General features: G+C 37.0%; 2 protein-coding genes across 76 annotated transcripts in view; one reads left to right on the plus strand and one right to left on the minus strand.

The window, feature by feature from the left end:
- The window catches only part of LOC138329645 (myoneurin-like), a 101,905-nt gene extending 94,179 nt beyond the window's left edge, over window positions 1-7,726 (minus strand). For all 26 annotated transcript variants that reach the window (XR_011209482.1, XM_069276779.1, XM_069276777.1 and 23 more), the window contains exons 1-3: window positions 7,579-7,726; window positions 1,868-2,038; window positions 69-1,315 (exon numbers count right to left, since the gene is read on the minus strand). Coding sequence is in view for 25 of the 26 variants with exons in the window: in XM_069276779.1 (XP_069132880.1) it covers window positions 69-1,315; window positions 1,868-2,002 (1,382 nt within the window). In the remaining variant the exon portion in view is untranslated. The remainder of the gene's footprint in view (window positions 1-68; window positions 1,316-1,867; window positions 2,039-7,578) is intronic.
- Window positions 7,727-10,691: 2,965 nt separating this feature from the next.
- The window catches only part of LOC138329648 (protein sister of odd and bowel-like), a 108,772-nt gene continuing 99,913 nt past the window's right edge, over window positions 10,692-19,550 (plus strand). For 49 of the 50 annotated variants that reach the window (XR_011209483.1, XR_011209484.1, XM_069276849.1 and 46 more), the window contains exons 1-4: window positions 10,692-10,812; window positions 14,393-14,547; window positions 14,787-16,105; window positions 16,316-16,611. Coding sequence is in view for 48 of the 50 variants with exons in the window: in XM_069276849.1 (XP_069132950.1) it covers window positions 14,422-14,547; window positions 14,787-16,105; window positions 16,316-16,611 (1,741 nt within the window). In the remaining 2 variants the exon portion in view is untranslated. Of the gene's footprint in view, window positions 10,813-14,392; window positions 14,548-14,786; window positions 16,106-16,315; window positions 16,612-18,582; window positions 19,075-19,550 lie in introns of those variants that run through there. The other variant, XM_069276838.1, reaches the window with a different exon arrangement.

The raw sequence follows: 19,550 nt of genomic DNA on the forward strand, positions 1-19,550 counted from the left end.
GAATTAGACCGCTAATGAAACGCGAACAAATTACCCACCCCACCACCCGTCCCTATATCAGTCATTACCTGTTATCCCTCGCCCGTTCAGCAGGTGAGGCCGGCGCACTCCTTGGCTTTGGTACTGATTTACTACTGGACGGTGAACCTAGTGGCAGGGACATGGATGAAGGGGAGGTCATTCCGGCTTGCATTGCACTTCCTGCAGCGAATGGTTTTGGTTGATTGATGGGCGACATTGACATAGGGAACGGTCTCTGTTGAGGTGTACTAGTTAACTGACTCTCTCCGCTCTTTTGTTTTGCACTACTATAGCCATCAGTATCTGGTCTTTGCGAAAATCCCGAGAACTGTAGTTCAGATAGTCTCTGGTCCTGACCTGATGAGGAATCGACCGTTGATGAGGGTTCGGTTGATGACGGGGGATGTGGATCCTGGAATATGGTTAACGGGCTGACGGTGATGGAGCCGCGTGATGAACTAGATGAAGTGATTGTGTTTGTGGCAGCAGCTGGAGTTGATGACTGGGTATCCGGGTTACCGAACACATTAACAACACTAATGTCTGGTTCTGTATTAAACTGACTAGTAACAGCTATGGACACTGCTGCTGACCTCTGTGATGAACGAGATGAAGATTGACCAGAATCTTTTTCTGGCGGCTCTGTCTGTACAAGTTCAATACTTTCTTCCACAATTTCTATCACACCGGGCTGGGAGTTTGACCTCCCAGTAGCACCATGACGACTCATGCCTGAGCCGAGTTTAGGGACTCTGTCCCAGGGATCTGGGGGTCCGGCCATGTAACTATGGGACATACTGGCTGTATCATCAGCTTTGTCTACCCCTATCACAGTCACATCAGAGGGACTGCCTCCTCTGTTTAGCCTCGGTCGCTTACTTCCTGGACTTCCTGGCCGGGGGAAATCTGAAACACGTTTGATTACTCTTTCGGAGGCAGTTTTCTGTAATCCAGTAGCACGAACATGGCGGAATTCAGCAAGGTCATGTCCAGAAAAAGAATATTTGTATGCAGATCCCGGGAATGGGGCACCTGTTTTGGCGTTCATGCATTTGTAAAAGTCAGCACAACACTTAATAACACTGTCTACTTGTAAAAGTCTGGCTACTTTCTCCACGTCACGAACATTTTCTTCTGTTAACATCATAAATCCTTCATATAAATACTGTAGGAATGTGTTGACGGAGTCTTGTTTGATGTCGGCCGCTAGACGAACTTCTAGATGTGAACCTGCCGACGCATTCTCCATGGACTGTAGCATAGGACAAGCTGCCACCAGTACAACTCGGTGGGCCTAAACGAAACGACAGAAAATATTGATGACAATTATGACAGACAGTAGTCATCTTCAAAGATTTCATCTAAATTCTATTTACAGTAAGACTGTATTACAGTTACCTGCTATTTGACCATACTAGGTTATATTAAGACAAAAGTTGATCATGCAGTTATGAAGCCTTTAGATTGGTCATATAATGACCTATTTACTGGGATGAAATGTCACATAAAGTTTCAGACACAAGCATGATACAGAATTATCAAAACATTGCATGGAAAATTTGGAATCAATCTCCTATTGTAAATATAGGTATACTTTGTCACCAAGTAGAAGGTGCATATAATTACAAGATAAAACATTTTGTCCTAAGTAGTGAAATGGTAATAGAAATGATCTTAGTGATAATTTGTTGTTATAAAACTGACCTTAGTAATAATTTGTCATAATAGAACTGACCTTTAGTAATAATTTGTCGTAATAGAACTGACCTTAGTAATAATTTGTCGTAATAGAACTGACCTTAGTAATAATTTGACCTCAGTAATAATTTGTTGTAATAGAACTGACCTTAGTAATAATTTGTCCTGTTTTTATGATGGCATCACATAACATCTGACTCTTCCACATGTGTGAGAGCTGACACAGGAGAGAACTTGAGTGGATCTGGTTCATGTAAACCTTCTGGTAATTCATACTGGACATCTTGTTAGCTTTTGTGTAATTTATCTGCGGCCTATCCTGTAAAATAAAAGACAAAACTGTAATGAAATTAAGCATCAGGGTTTTGTTACTTTGGACATACAAGATAAAGGTCTGTCAAATGGGCACTGGAAAGGAGTATTTCAACCTAAGAATTTGTCTGGTCAACCCAAGGTCACTACAAAAGGGGAAGAGAAATCAGTCAGAGAAAGAGGAAGAACATAAGTCACAGAAAAGAGTAAGGCATTAGAGAGAAAGAGGAAGGAGCAAAAGTCACAGGAAAGAGTTAGGCATTAGAGAGAAAGAGGAAGGAGCAAAAGTCACAGGAAAGAGTTAGGCATTAGTGAGAAGAGGGAGAAGCTTAGCATCAGTCACAGGAAAGGGTAAGGTATTAGAGTGAAAGAGGAAGGAGCATAAGTCACAGGAAAGAGTTAGGCATTAGTGAGAAGAGGAAGGAGCAAAAGTCACAGGAAAGAGTTAGGCATTAGTGAGAAGAGGGAGAAGCTTAGCATCAGTCACAGGAAAGGGTAAGGTATCAGAGTGAAAGAGGAAGGAGCAAAAGTCACAGGAAAGAGTTAGGCAATAGTGAGAAGAGGAGGAACTTAAGTCACAGGAAAGAGTTAGGCATTAGTGAGAAGAGAAGGAGCATAAGTCACAGGAAAGAGTTAGGCATTAGTGAGAAGAGGAAGGAGCAAAGTCAAGGAAGGTAGGCAGAGAACATAAGTCACAGGAAAGAGTTAGGCATAGTGAGAAGAGGAAGGAGCAAAAGTCACAGGAAAGAGTTAGGCATTAGTGAGAAGAGGAGGGAGCATAAGTCACAGGAAAGAGTTAGGCATTAGTGAGAAGAGGAAGGAGCAAAAGTCACAGGAAAGAGTTAGGCATTAGTGAGAAGAGGAAGGAGCAAAAGTCACAGGAAAGAGTAAGGCATTAGAGTGAAAGAGGAAGGAGCAAAAGTCACAGGAAAGAGTTAGGCATTAGTGAGAAGAGGAAGGAGCAAAAGTCACAGGAAAGAGTAAGGCATTAGTGAGAAAGAGGAAGGAACATAAGTCACAGGAAAGAGTTAGGCATTAGTGAGAAGAGGGAGAAGCTTAGCATCAGTCACAGGAAAGGGTAAGGTATTAGAGTGAAATAGGAAGGAGCATAAGTCACAGGAAAGAGTTAGGCATTAGTGAGAAGAGGAAGGAGCATAAGTCACAGGAAAGAGTTAGGCATTAGTGAGAAGAGGAAGGAGCAAAAGTCACAGGAAAGAGTTAGGCATTAGTGAGAAGAGGAAGGAGCAAAAGTCACAGGAAAGAGTTAGGCATTAGTGAGAAGAGAGGAGCAAAAGTCACAGGAAAGAGTTAGGCATTAGAGTAAAGGAGGAGCAAAAGTCACAGGAAGAGTTAGGCATTAGTGAGAGAGAGGACAAAGTCACAGGAAAGAGTTAGGCATTAGTGAAAAGGAAGGAGCAAAGTCACGAAAGAGTTAGCATTAGTGAGAAGAGAGAACATAAGTCACAGGAAAGAGTTAGGCATTAGTGAGAAGAGGAAGAGCAAGTCACAGAAAGGATAGAGAAAGAAGGAAAAGTCACAGGAAAGAGTTAGGCATTAGTGAAGAGAGAGAAAGTCCAGAAAGAGTAGCATAGTGAGAAGAGGAAGGCAAAAGTCACAGGAAAGAGTTAGGCATTAGTGAGAAGAGGAAGGAGCAAAAGTCACAGGAAAGAGTAAGGCATTAGAGTGAAAGAGGAAGGAGCAAAAGTCACAGGAAAGAGTTAGGCATTAGAGTGAAAGAGGAAGGAGCAAAAGTCACAGGAAAGAGTTAGGCATTAGTGAGAAGAGGAAGGAGCAAAAGTCACAGGAAAGAGTTAGGCATTAGTGAGAAGAGGAAGGAGCAAAAGTCACAGGAAAGAGTTAGGCATTAGTGAGAAGAAGGAGGAACATAAGTCACAGGAAAGAGTTAGGCATTAGTGAGAAGAGGGAGAAGCTTAGCATCAGTCACAGGAAAGGGTAAGGTATTAGTGTGAAAGAGGAAGGAGCATAAGTCACAGGAAAGAGTAAGGAATTAGTGAGAAGAGGAAGGAACATATGTCACAGGAAAGAGTTAGGCATTAGTGAGAAGAGGGAGAAGCTTAGCATCAGTCACAGGAAAGGGTAAGGCATTGGTCAATAAAACAGGATACAACTTTAGTCACTGAAGGGTTGGGGCATTAGTCACTAAAGGAGGTGGGGGTTACAATCACTAAAAGGAATGGGGAGGAGCATTGATCACTAAATCAAAGAGGAGCAAAATTGAAGGAAAGGAGAGGGCCCATTACCTTTCTGGAGAAAAATAAAAAGGTTTCTTAGAAACATTAATAACATCAGAAAATATATACTGATGACCTAAGATGAGGTTACAACATCAAACCTATGCAAGATTTCCTGCGTAATATATGATAACAGTGGAGAGTCATTTCGCTGTTTTGCCGTCCGCGTTATGAAAATCAATATCTTATTCATTTTAATCAAATTGTTCAGAAGGTGATGATACGTGTGGTATCAACGGTAAGTTAATAACTCTTGTGACTACAAAATTATCAATATCGTTTTACATTCCCATTTTAAAAATTAATAGCCGTTTCGGAAAGTTAGTCACATGCAGAATGGGAGATGGAAAGAGTATTGGCCATTGCATGGTCTCAGAAAAGGAAGGAGAAATTCTTTAAAGAAAAGAGAAGGACATAATTGGTAAAACCTGACAAGAACAAAATAGCTTTCATATATTCCATTTTTTATAACATTAAGGTCCTTATATTTTGTGTCAACAGAGGAAGGTCAGCCCGAATGAAAATATAGCCGAAAAATATTTTTTAACTCTGTGGATCTTTGACATATCATTAAGAGATCGTTTTCACTATTATCAGTTTCAGTAATTTCTGAGAATGTGTGTTCAAATACATATACAGTACTTCAGCTAGACTATAGACAAATGACATTTTGGATAAGCCATATAACTGTATATCCTTGATAATGAAATTGACCTATATAATTTCAACTTTTATAAAGGTTTATGATCATTTGGTTTGTTGTTACATATTAAATTGATTTTATTATCTTATTTAAAGTTATATTTCTGTTAATTTTCACCGTCACAAACTCTCATAAAACATACACAGTGTGAATATGAATGTATATACCGCATTCGACTCAATAAGCGCCCAGGACGTCTGAAAAAATTGAAAAATGAAAAGGTGCTAATAAGACGAAATTATTACAAATAATCTATACAGTTTTGTATAGTTTTGGTTTTTGTTTATACAGGGTTCACGCCAGCGGTCGCCAATGTCGCATTTTGCGAAAAAAATATTTCATTGGCGATAAAATTATGACTTTGGCGATTTTTTTGGCGACAGAAAAATTGCCCATTCAAAAATGGAAGCCATGTGTTCACCCATAATATCATAAGTTGTACAGGTAAAAATTGGTCTGATCCAGGTAAATCACAGTCCAGGTTGTTTATTAATTAGTGTCATGACTGGGTAGGCTAGCATGTAAGCTGTCAATTACCAGAGGCAGTGACCCATGTCGGTTTGTTTACACAACACTGTTACTCTACCGGTGATCGTCTAGCTGTTCACAAGGAAGCTTGTTACAGCTTGGTAAGCTTAGTTGGCAATAAAATCATCACAAAGAACAAAACATGATGTGAAAATCATTGTCACATATATCAATCAAAACCATTTTCCTTACTGTGCCTTTAAATGCAAAGCAGACAAGACCGACTGAGCACATGGCTCAGCCGCCATTTTGGTTTGTTTTGGGTAGAAGTCAACACTAATATCTGAACCGGAAGTCAATAAATTCCGGATTTTCGTACATATTTTTCAACATTAAACACCAAGAAAATGAAAATTAACACATAGTTTTCTTCTTCAAGTTCCAAACATCAACAAATTACGATTTTAAAAAGTATGTTTTATCCATTAAATAATACAGACGAAGATATTAGGATTTAAAAAAAAGAACAATTTTAATATAAGTGCTGTCAGTGCACAGGCGTTTTTACAGCCAAAAAAAAAATCAGAATTATTTAAAATAAATCAAAATAATAAAATTTCGCTTTTAATGTTATAATTAATCACCTGTTTTACTTCTTTTGATTTCTTAGAGATATAATTATTTGGGGATTGATTTAAGAATATCTGTAATGTAGGTATGAAATTCAATAAATTAATGTTGATATTTTTTAAAGAAAAAAAAATGCTTAGAAAGATTTCTACTAAATGATACATCCTGAATTAATCAATACATTTCAATACGTATCAAAACGTAAACTAATATTTATTAGAAAGGGAGATAATTATTCATTTCAACAATCAAATTTAAATTTCTTTATTTGGCTCCAAAAAATCTTATTTGGCGAAAGAAATTTCACTTTGGCGAAAATTTTGGCGACAGAATTTCAAAAGCTGGTGTGAACCCTGTTATAGGTGGACAAATGAAATTGATGCCTCAAAAGGGGGAGGGGCGCTTATAGGGACATGGGCGCTTATTGGGTCGAATACGGTATATGATGGTTCAGATCTATGAAAGCACCAATATACTATTGACATAGTAGTAAATGTTGCATGAAATATCGCACGTTTTGAAAGAACCACCACATAGGTACAGTCAATGCAATGTTTCAAACTTTCGGGTAATATGGGAAAACCGAGTTGCATCACGTGTCCTACATCGGAGATACCCTTACAGATCGGAAAAGTTCTGATACATGTTAAAAATCTATATTTTAATTTAATTGTTTAATAACTTTGCGAATACAAACTTACAAAAATTGGTAAATATTGAAAGTTTCAAACTTAATGAGGCAGAGAAAATAATGTAGAACACTTTAAATACTTTTTCTATGCCAAAAATACAACAAGTCACAGACCATACAACTTTAATATTACTTTTCTTTAACCATCATCTAATGAATAGACCGGCAGCTCACATCAAGTTTTATTATTATTAAAGATGTCAATGTTTCTCTTAAGTTAGCCTTTAGACAATGAATATGAACGGTGCGAACAGGTTGCTGTATCAAGTTCATTTGTAATACCCAATTAAATAGGCCCATCATATGAATTTCAATACCGATAATTCTTTCAGTTCTCTAAAATGTGTGGGTTACATAAATGAATTATTTACAACGTTCAGGAAAAGTTTAAGTTCGTCAATTAGTTGTAATTTTTTTCATATTATTCGCCTACCGTATTTACAGTACCTAAACGATGTAGGCGGTTCGGAGGGCCTTACCGGCCACCGGAGGGGGGATGCGCAGGTGCTTGTTTACAGTTCGTGCCCTGGATATTATTTTTTATTATTTCCGTTTGATAACACTGGATGAAACACCACGATCACATCAAATGGTTAATCTTATTAAATCTTATCCCATAGCATGCCAAGATGGAAACAACACATTAATTAAATAAAACAGGGCATGTTCACATCCACGACGCTGCAAAATGTCGGTCGAGATTGTGCCCAGCGCGGAAATGCTATGGACTTCCGAGTTTCTGCTAACACTCCATTATTATTTCACGGTAAATAGATATATAAAGTATAACAAATACAACTTACAATATTCAGAGAGATCGTTGAGAGGCTGGTCCTTTCTCTTGCGTGCTGTTACTGAACGAGGGCCTTATTTTCTAAAGTTTGCCGATCTCTGCCATTGTTCAACGGTCCGAATTTTGCTCAGTACGCCAAGGTTCGTTATACTGCGCACAACCAGTGCGCATGCATTAGCTTTTCAATTAATGTGATGTGGGGCCCATTAGGGGTACGTGAACAATTACGCAAACTATATGTCTCATCAGAAACATGTATTCTATGTTGACAGGCAGCGGGACCTCTGGTTTATAGGCATTTCCCTTGGCTAACTACTTTTAAACGTATTCTTTTAAACAGGATGTTTTTGCATCAACTCAAAGTTTAAACATTATATCATGGTTTGATGTGACCAGTTTTCCCGATTTATGTCATTTAATATGATTTTTTAAAGCACGAAAATCGGCAATTTTTACTGGTTTTTCGTATATCTGACATTCAAAACCCGAAGTGCATTTTGTTTTATTAATATATATATAAGTGAACATATTTTTTGTCTATCCAAAATCGCACTCAAACCATCTGAAAATTACTGAACTTTTATATAATATCAAAATTATTTTGTTGTATTTAACAATTTAAGTTTATCTAAAAAACCCTAAGCACATATGTATGTTTCTGTTATTTGCAATAAAATCTGCAGGAATAATATCTTTGTTAGCTTAGGTTTATTGATTTTGGTATGTAACCGGCGACTGCAGGCGTTCAAATGACAAAACGTTCACCGTCGAGCAACAAAGCAAATACCACCCCCAGCTAGATTACCAGTTTTGTGATATAGCGGGTAATCCATACAGATACGGAACGTTTGTGTTAACACAAACTATCAACGTTAACATACAGGCGGTCACGTAGGGGACATATTATGTCATAATAAAGTGTATAAAATACTTTCTTGGAAACATGACAGGGAAGTACATGTAGCAGAATTGCTTTCAGTCATGGGATAATGTACTCGTGGATATGGCTTTAATTTATATAAAGAACATTCCAAGTTGTATGTGAGAAAACACTCGTTTACACAGAGAGTCGTGAATAGTCTCCCATCAAATGATGTTCTCTAGGATAGTTAAACAATTTGAATATGAACTTGATCAGATTCTCAATAAATCTTATGCCTGCTAGGATTTATAAGTTAGATTTTGTTTTGTCTACTAAAAAACCCAGATAATTTTCAAACCGTTCTAGCATTTTACGTGACATACAAAAGATACAATCAGATTTATCATAAACATATATATGTATGTATATTATTTAATACGGGACAAGGAAGTAATTCCAACCGTGCGGACAAAAACCAAGTCAAATTTTCAAGGCGATCTGCCTCTTTATTAAAATGAACAGTCGGGCAAGGATGGCTAAAGTCGGTAAAAACGATGTGAGTGTATCCAGTAGAATTTCTTATGAAATAGAAAAATAAAATATCTCGTCAAAATCTGTCTGCGTACGAAGAAATTAATTTAAAGTACAGGAATCCTAAAACGTCCTCCCGGCTGACTATGTCCGTGGTTACATTTCCACGCAGCCTCGCTTTCAATGCTTTCAACTTTTCTTTATTTCAATGGTCAGAACTGGGAAACGTAAGCAGAACTTGACCGTCGTTTTAATATGTGAGAACTTTTGGAAGGCCAATGAACGCATTTAGACTGATTTTCTTTGCCCGACTATTCACTTTAAGACACACAAAACGAACATGATTACATAATATGACACGAACCGTAAAACAGGACAATGAAAGAAGACAAATATCATTAACAGCACAATGGAGCGCAATTAAACCTTCGACATTCAATTACTCTCCCTAAAACGTAATGCCATACCCTTGACTAGCAAAGTTGGTTTCTGGATTGATAAACAATTACATCCAAAAGAAAACACAATAGACGTGACAAATGACAATAAGTTATGGGCGTTTTATCGAGCTGTAAGTGTACATGTAGCTAATTCTGTTTTTAATTTTCAACAAAAAATGACGCATAAACTATCTTATCGTAGTAAAGATCAAGAACATCGGCCTCCAATTTTTAAACCAGATTTATAAAAGCTTTACAAAAATATTTAAATATTCATAGATTTTTTTTTTACTTCTCAGCAGAGAATATCCTGTAACAGGAGAGGAGAAAATGTAGCGGCCAGACCGGGATTCGAACCTCAAATACCTCAAAATAAAACAAACGAAATTGTGGGGAATTATTACTCTCCATTTTAATAAGCATAATACAGTACAGCTATGCTAAGATAAAATACAAGTCCGTATCCAGTACTACTGAATAAGTTGCAGAAATTATTAATTTGAACATAAATCTGTTCTTTATTGAAAAATGGCAACAAATTCTACTTATGTTTTAGGGTACGTTACTACATGTATCACTGACGTCAAAAATTATATCCTCCCCTGGAAAAGACAGTTCAGGAGAAAAAAAAACCTGACTGAGAGAGAGAGGGGGGTCTAACTTCAAAAGGCTCAGTGTACCGTTATTCGATTATTTTGATATACACGTACATCAAAGGGTCATTCTACATGTCCATCATTTGTCGCACACGTGTACACAACTCCAGTTTTGCTATGGACATATACCAAGGGTGGATATCACGACGGTGAAGCATCGAAGATTATTTGTAAGTAAGAAATTGAATCTGGTCTGTTATCCATGACTCTGATAAACATCGTGATGAAATCTATCAATTAATATTAATATATCCGCGTCTTTATAAAAAAAACAAGAACAAACAGACCTACATTCATACATGTATCCATTACATAAAGTTGCCATCACTATTTTATTAATATGTTGGTAAGTGTAATTGTTGTAATGCATTGTCTGTACATGACGTTATATTTGTATCAAAGTATCGTGAAGATACCAAGATAATTCTTGTCTTTTCTTCGTTAAAATTTTCACGAGTTAAGTAAAAGCATTAAAATATCATGAAGATTAAAAAATAATAGAACATTGATACTGTGCGATAACTTAAACAAGGACGTATAAATCCTTGATTTTAATTAATAGCGCAAATATCCGTGAATGAAATAGTTTTCCCAATGGTGCCCCTGATGTGATTTGTAATCAAGTTCTGCGCAACAGTTCTGCGCATAAACGAGTCTATGGCCGGGGAACAATGAACGAAGTGGATCAGAAGCAGGAAAATTAAGCGTATTTCTACAGAAAATCTGCATGAACCAGGACTCACTGAAATTAACAGGTTAATATCACTTGTTTTCAAATGGTTGAATTGATATTGTTACGATTTTGTTTGTGAAAATACTTGAAGAATCGTATTTATATGTGGCGAAATCGAACGTCGACGGCGACGCGAGACTTCCAGGGCAAGATTGCCCGGGTCGTAATGCCGCTTCGCCTAACACGCAAATGTGTCTGATGCGTTTCTTTTTAATAAGATATGAAGTTATACTATTCTCCATTTTCTAACACAAGGACTGCTAATGTCTCTAAGTGTCGTGACATTTTCTAAAATGTTAATAAATATGATATTTCCTAGTAGCCGGTCTAGGCCAAACGAGCACCTTACCGCCGCAAGGGAAATAGACCACGAGGGCGGCGTGTTTAGTCTCGGTTAATTTTGCTTGAAAGTTGAAACTGTGCGTACCCCACTCGCAACGTATCGCTGTATTTAAAACTCATTTAGTGAGAGAAAATAGAATAAAATAGAATTTGGTAGTTTTATATTATCATTTTATAATCGATATCCTAATTAATCCTAATTAAAGTTCAGTAAATATAACGGAGATCATTGACTCAAAAGTGGATCTGTTGACAATATTGCGAGGGGCCAATCATATTTTTTTTCCTGCAATATATTACAAGATCATGTTTATAACATCCCACGAAGCTGCAGGGTAAGGGCTTGGTGGGAGTCAGTGTCACATTACTGTTGCTCTAGAATAGGTCTTTAGAAAATGGACTCCTACCAGGCATAACAAAACCATTACCCATAATCATTTCTGTTTACACAAATTTGTAGATCTTTTTATAAGATATTTCATTGTTGAATGTTACCTATAACAACACTGTTGTTGTCAACAGAGTATTTTACCTGACTGCCTTATATTTTCATATCAAGAAAAAGAAAATCAATGTTGATAGACAAATACAACACAAACAAAGTACATGTACAGTATATATAAATCACTTGTTTTAGGGACATCCATACAGATAAAATAATCAGGAAAACTTGCTTTCTAAAATTGTTTACCTTTACATTGTTATACGTTCCTACTGGCCCTCTTTTCTTTCTATGAATATTTTACACTGCGAGAGATGACTATTTCCTGACGACGTTTTGGAGGCCATTACTGTGGTCTCTGAAACGCTTTATAACAACATCGCCGAAGTTGTCGTCTGCATAGAACGGTTTTGTTACAAATGTTTTGCCTGCTTTGTTTTTTTTTTGTAATATTAAACGTCCTTTCAACTTCAACAGTCATTTAAACATCATTTTTTATGTCATGGCGCGGCGTCCGTCCGTCAACATTTCCTTTAAATCGCTACTTGTCATAAAGTACTGCATGGATATTAACAAAATTTGGTCAGAAACTTCCTTAGGGGAAGGGGATCAGTTTTTGCATAAATGGTGACCCTGACCCCCTGGGGCAGGAGGGGCTGGGCCCAATAGGGAAAATAAAGATAATTCCTCTAAATCACTAATAGTCATAAAGTACTTGATGCATTTCGGGTCACCACAGCATGACCTAGAATTTGAACATTTAGGGACATCTCTTAGCCGTTTATATTTCCGAATGAATCAACCACACCAAGATTCCATAGGCGAGACGTTGATTGGCTAAACACAGGGGTCTTGCTGAGGTGACCCATGAATAGGGCATTGTTAGATCTAGTCTAATTTTAATAAGATTGTTTTTTACTTGTACCCATTGAATCCATTGATATGAATGCTTGACTGAGGTTCCTAAAACCTGGATAGTAGTAGACTCTTGAAGTGAAGATAAGCGACTAAAAGGGAGGGAAGTGAAGTTGAAAGAGCATCCAACTAGTTTACATGGCCCTGACCAGTGGTCTGGACATGTATTTCCAGTTATTAACATAGATTTGTCAAAAAAAGTTACCTTAAATCCTTTAGACATATTTATCCATTAGGAAGTTAGTATATCAGGGATGAAAATGTTCAGCCAATTGGCTGATTTCAGCCTTTTTGACTTTCAGAAAATAGGTTACTGGTACGTTATTCCATATAATTTCCCCCCAAAACATAAAGGAGTAGATATGATACAGTGGTTTTTTTTGGCCGAATCTACAGCCGAACCCCTAGCCAAAAAATGCCTTATTTTCCCAATTTTGAAGTCAAATTTCCCAATGAAAACTGATCAAATTCAATGACATTTGTGTTGATAATTTGAACCAGATTTTCATTCCTAAAATGTGTAAAGATAGACAAGTCTACATTACTTAAAACAAAACATTTGGGATCAAAAATTTTTTTTATTTAACAAAATGAAAACAAAATCGAAATGAGCATAAATAGGTTGCTAGGTGCACCTTCAGTTCAGAGACGTTTTACAGACATTCAAGCTAATAAAAACAATAGTTAACTGCTTTTAAGTAATACAGCAATGTTTCCATAGTTAACTTACATTATTAGTCGTCTAATTATTTTTTTTCCGACATAAGCAAGGAGGTTTTTTTTTTGTGTAAAAACGATCTCTGTTCAAGGTAGGAAGTAGCACTTGGGATCTAATAATGGAGCCGGAATTCAGGAATTTAGAAAAAAATGATAAAGAAACAAAAAAAAGTTTTAAAAATGCAAATAGTGTTGCAAATTAATTGTTTTATTTTTCTTCTAATAATAGAAGGAAAACATCATGTGAAATAGAATTAGAAATGTTTATTAGATAATTCTAAAGTTTTTGATTTTCAATTTTCTAATAAGTACAGTACTGCGATAAGAAAAAATGGTATTTTTTGGGGGCAAGTGGAATTTAATTTTGGGCAATTGCAAGTGAAATATTGGGCTCTACTTGCCCGGGGCAAGTGATTTTGAAATTGTTTTACCCTCCTGAAATTTTTCCCAATTTCTTCCGAATTCCGAGTTATTTTCCCAATCGAAAAGGCATGGGCTGTTGAAAATAGTAAGTGAAAAAAACACTGATAGGACCAGTATTTGGCCTTAATTTTTCAGGCCGAAAAGTATTAACTCTGATCCACATCAATTTCACATCAATAAATACTCTCATGCTGGCCATTCATCAAAACATAACTTTTTATAACCATGTACACGATGTGCTCCACCTATGTCATCAAATTGATGATTTTCCTCTTCTCGTCAAATGTTGCTAGAAATTCTTCATCTTTAGGTTAGAAAAGGCTTGAAATGGATTTGGCCGCTACCTTGGAGCCAGTGTTTTTTTCACTTACTTTTTTCAACAGCTCATGCGGGAAACTGCATGTTGATGACGTCGTAGTGAACATAATTGGCACAGCTCATGTGGGAAACTGCATGCTGATGACGTCGTAGTGAACATAATTGGCACATGCGGGATATTTTTGGGATGTAATGTGTTAGCAAATGTATTCAACTGTTATATGGCATTATATGTTGTTCTTTACTGGAGAATTAATTTTGGGGCCATATTCGAGTCATAATGTACCTTCTCCTTTCAGCCTTTTTCAGATTTTTCCATTTTCACCTCAGGTATATAGAAGACAAGTTATATATTACATGAGCTTGCTGGTTTTTGACCAATATATGGAACAGATAATTTTGTAAAGACAATCTGAAATAATTAATTGTTTGTTATACATTTCAGGTTATCACCACTGAAATAAAGAAATCAAGATGAATTACCAGAAGGTTTACATGAACCAGATCCACTCCAGCTCCCTGCTGTGTCAGCTGTCCGAAATGTGGAAAAATCAACTGTTATGTGACGCTATCATCAAAACCGGTCAAATCATTACTAAAGTAAGTGTTGGGTTTTTTTCCTATGATTCATTATAGTGTTATCCCCAGTATCGATAATGAATATCTATTCAGAAAGGCAACGATTTCCGATAATAATCGGTAATGAAATGTATACATCGATATTGTGATCATTTCAAAAGCAGAACTCTAATGTTTACCATTCATGCTTTTAAACACAATGAATTGGGGGGAAAAAACCAGACTTACACCCATTCTAATTCTTTTTCTTTTCCCAATAGGCCCACCGAGTTGTACTGGTGGCAGCTTGTCCTATGCTACAGTCTATGGAAAACGCAGCAGCAGGCTCGCATCTAGAAGTTCGTCTAGCAGCCGACATCAAACAAGACTCTGTCAACACATTCCTACAGTATTTATATGAAGGATTCATGATGTTAACAGAAGAAAATGTTCGTGACGTTGAGAAAATAGCCAGACTTTTACAAGTAGACAGTGTTATCAAATGTGTCGCAGACTTTTACAAATGCATGCATGCCAAAACTGGCATTGCCTTTCCTGGTACTCAGTTTAAATACAACTTCAATGATCTGATAGAATTCCGCCATGTCCGTGTAACAGACTTACAAAAAACAGTCCACGATGGAGCAGGAAAGCGAATGTCAGATTTCCCCAGGCCAGGAAGTCCAGGAAGTAAGCGACCAAGGCTAAACAGAGGAGGCAGTCCCTCTGATGTGACTGTGATAGGGGCAGACAAAGCTGATGATACAGCCAGTATGTCCCATAGTTACATGGCTGGACCCCCAGATCCCTGGGACAGAGTCCCTAAACTCGGCTCAGGCATGGGTCGTCATGGTGCTACTGGGAGGTCAAACTCCCAGCCTGGTGTGATAGAAATTGTGGAAGAAAGTATTGAACTTGTACAGACAGAGCCGCCAGAAAAAGATTCTGGTCAATCTTCATCTCGTTCATCACAGAAAACTTCATCAGTATCCATCGCCATCGCTAGTCAATATAACACAGATCCAGATCTTAGTATTGTAAATGTTACCGAGAAACCCTCATCAGCGACACAACCGCCTGGACCAAGTAGTTCCTCCTCCACACCTCAGCATGGTTCTATTACAGTTAGTCCCTTAACAGTATTCCAGGATTCACAACATGCACAATCATCGCCATCCTCATCTTCATCCTCACGAGATATGCCAGGTCTTGCCTCTTCATCATCATCATCAGACCGTCAAACCTCGTTTAGACAGGAACAACCATTCTCAGGATTTTCACAGAAATCGGATGACAGTTTATATTCTCCTTCTAAACATCACCAGCCTCGTACCTCAGAACCTCACACGACCAGCACTCCTCAACAACGTGCACCATTCCCCGTTTCCATGGCACCCTCGGCAAGTCTAGGAAAGCCATTTGCAGCAGGAAGTGCCATGCAAGCAATGCCGACCAGCTCACCCGTAGGATCTTCCCATAGTTCTCCTGCCCCAAGTAAACCCAGACCAACACCGCCACCTACACAGTCCATGGGTATACCCGATTCCAGTTCTTTACCCATGGATGTTGGTCATACTGGAGACGATGGAAAAGGCAAAAAGTGAGTTTTAAGTTCCATAGTTCTTGATACTGTTCTGGAACATTGACTGTAGAAATGTACTTTTTTGATAATTGTAAAGTAAGTTTATAAAAGGTCTACAGTTCATAAAGTAAGTAAGTTGACCAAGAGTTTTTAGGTAAATTATTGCAAAATGTTATTTTGTTTTGTGTAAATTGTATATCTTAAAATGCAAATGATTTTCTTTCCCAGTACGAAAATTGAACAAGCCGATTCCATGCAAGAAAGCACGTCTGACTTGACTCCAGACTTAAGTATAGTAAAGGTGGAGGCAGCTCTGGGTGAAGGTGAAACGGGAGGACTGGACATGCACGTTGATATGGCTGAACAAAGTATAATGCAAATGCAAGCTGGCACATCACATCAGGAGGAATTTGAAGAACCGAGTGACGCGGAAATAGAGGAATGGGCCCGAGAGGAAATGTCAAATGAAGGTGCTAATATGAGTGGCGATCCAAACAGTTCTTGGTATATGGGCTCTTACAAAGGTAGGTGTCACCTTCTCTTATTCTCCAATATCAACACATTGTACTAAAGAAAACCAGTGTTCTGCTGAGTGTTTTGCAGTTAAAACTGCCCAATATATTTTCCTTGCAGAATAATAAAATCTTACATGGGTCTTGTCATGTTGACAGGGATATCTCAACCTTTGTGAATGATTTTGGCTTGTCAACATGAGGCTTGCCAAGTGTTGAGGGCCAAAATGTTTCATGAGGGTTGAGACATCTCTGACTTATTGACAGATCCATGTTTGATTCTTTTTCTCCCATACTTAGTAGTAGGAAAAAATATAAAATTCTCGTTGCATTCAAGCTTTTTTCATCGCGCCATTATCACAGAAATGCTGTTAAGCGTCAATGTTGATGACGTCAATGACAATGCATGATGCAGCTACGTCGCATATATTTATGACATCACATTGTCTAGCGCGTGTCCCTGTGTAAGATAGTTATCTTTTCCCTAGCAACAACAGGATATCCCTGTGAAGTATGAGAGCAATGATTTTCTTTTTAAAAAAAATAAGTGTCTTACAAGAGCTTTCATATATTTTGTGCACAAGGAAATTGTTAAAATATTTGCATTAACCCCTTGTTATCAAAATTTGGATAGGGCCTATAACAGTTACCGTTGGAAATTGTCCTGTTGTGTCTTATCCTACGTATTAGCTATTGGTGACCATGAGGATAATCTAGATCTTGCACACTTTAATAGTTTTCTGAAGAATGGTGTTGGATAATTTCAGACATATTTCTGATATTCAGTCATTCAAGGAAATGGCACCAGCTTTTGTGGAACTGAATGGTGACCTGTTGATAAAGTTATTGATTCTAAAAAAGAATTAGTTCTTGACTATAAGTTTATAAAATTGTTTTTCCTTAAGTGGGATACTGGTATCCCCAACATAGCAACTAGATATTTCAAACATATTTCCGAGGCGATTTGCTGGTCATTTTTTTTAAAACCTCATAATATTCAGGCATGAAACTGATAAGATTTTGAACATGTTTATTTAGTACTGCACAAAAGATAAAAAAAAACAACAGAAATGCATACCTTGCTACCAAATAGACCGGTATCCTTCAGAAGCCTCACAATTTTTCTAAACTGCAAAATTAAGTCCTGGTTTTCTTTACTGATAATGTGTTGATGATAAAAATTTAGTTCAAGGGCTGCTTTAAAATGAACTTTTTATCTTTGCAAGTGGAATGTTTATTTGAACAAGAACATTGTTTGTTCATTCAAAGTGAGTTGTGAAGTTGCAAATCTTTGGTAATTTTCCTACAAAATTTGACCAGAAAATAGAGATATGTCATAATTCTTACATTTGTAGAAAGATGTCAAGATGATATCATTTTACTGAGCTTGGAAGTCAATAAACAGTTTTGGATAGTGATTTATATTCAAAGGAACCTTTGAGTGTAAAAACAAACATGAAAAAACAAGTGTTTGAGGAAACATCTTGGAAACTGGAAAACAAAATGTTTACAACGTGTCGGGAAAATTGGCAAAAAAAGTTGTATACTTTAAAATGAAAAGGTGAATTGAAAGTTATTTTGTATAGAACACTATGAACTAGTAAGAAATTCCAGGGTGATAATGTGTGATCTTATTGAATAGTGGAGGAACTCGACAAAATCTTGACTACACTTGTAAGGACTCATTCTGAGACAAATCGTATATATATTGACTGTCGGATTAAAAGTGATGATAGGTGTTAGGCAATTCTTGATCAGTGTGTTTTCTGTGTGAATTAAAACAAAAGTTTTAGAAGTTGTATTTCTTGGTCTGAGTGTGTTTCGGTGTGGGAACCAAACAAAGGGTTTAGAAGTTGTGGAAAACTAGATGATCTTTGTTTATAGCTAGATTTGGACTGAAGAAATGGATTGATTTCTCATAGATTATGAGGGGAAGGTTTCATGGACACTGGTATCAACTCACTATTATTGGGTCTGTTGCAGAGAAAAACAAATATCGGGCAGTTCAAACCGCATTTCATCCCCCTTTCTTCTGTCACGAGAACAATGAAATTCCTGAGGGATTTTATGATGACATACCAGAAGAATATAGATTTGACAAGATATCGCTTCTAGATATGAAATTGAACTCTGTAAGTCCAGGTAACTTTGCGAAGAAATTATGTGTGCGACTTTGGAGAGAAATCTATGAGGATGATAGTGTGAGGTTGACGTATTCATATTACGGTGGTGGCGTAAAGGGGAAGAATTCGTTGGATGAGAGACGGAAGTCCTACCTGAGAAAGTATGTTCTGCTGTTCTTCCCAGGTTGTGCCATTGATACAATCTGGAAGAGTACCATAGTTCCGAGGATCAATGAATCTTTACGTAGACCAGAAAAGAGAAAGGCAGTTCAGGAAGACCAAGTTGGAATGTGGGGTTGAGTTTTTCTGGTATTTACGGACAAGACAATTAGAACGTATAGTTGTTGGTTTGGTGTTCCTATGTTGAATTGTTCAATAAACATTCCATTTGTCATTTATTTTAATGAATTTTCTTTAAATATTTTTGAAATCAAATAATAAATTTTTAATTTTGTAATTTTAAAACATTGTGTTATTAATGCAGCCTTTGGACACTATCAGGAAGAAGTCTAATTTAAGGTTTCACTTGATGTTGCCATGACAACAGTTTCTTTCATTGTTGTCATGGTAACAAATTGTGAAACCTTATAAAAGTAGGTATTCCATATATTGAATACCTTACAAGTCTTGTATTGAAATTTCTATCACAATTAACAATAACGGAAAAATTTTGCACAGATTGGTTTTATTCCTGTTCAAGAATTTTATTAGTGTTTGATCTTTGGCTATGGAATTTTGTAGAGATTATACATTCAAAATGTTAAAAAAAAAAAATGTAATTTGCGATAGAAATTTCAGAATTTGAAGTAAAGACTGAAATATTGCTTC

Source organism: Argopecten irradians, chromosome 8, assembly GCF_041381155.1.
Source record: "Argopecten irradians isolate NY chromosome 8, Ai_NY, whole genome shotgun sequence".
Lineage (NCBI taxonomy): Eukaryota > Metazoa > Mollusca > Bivalvia > Pectinida > Pectinidae > Argopecten > Argopecten irradians.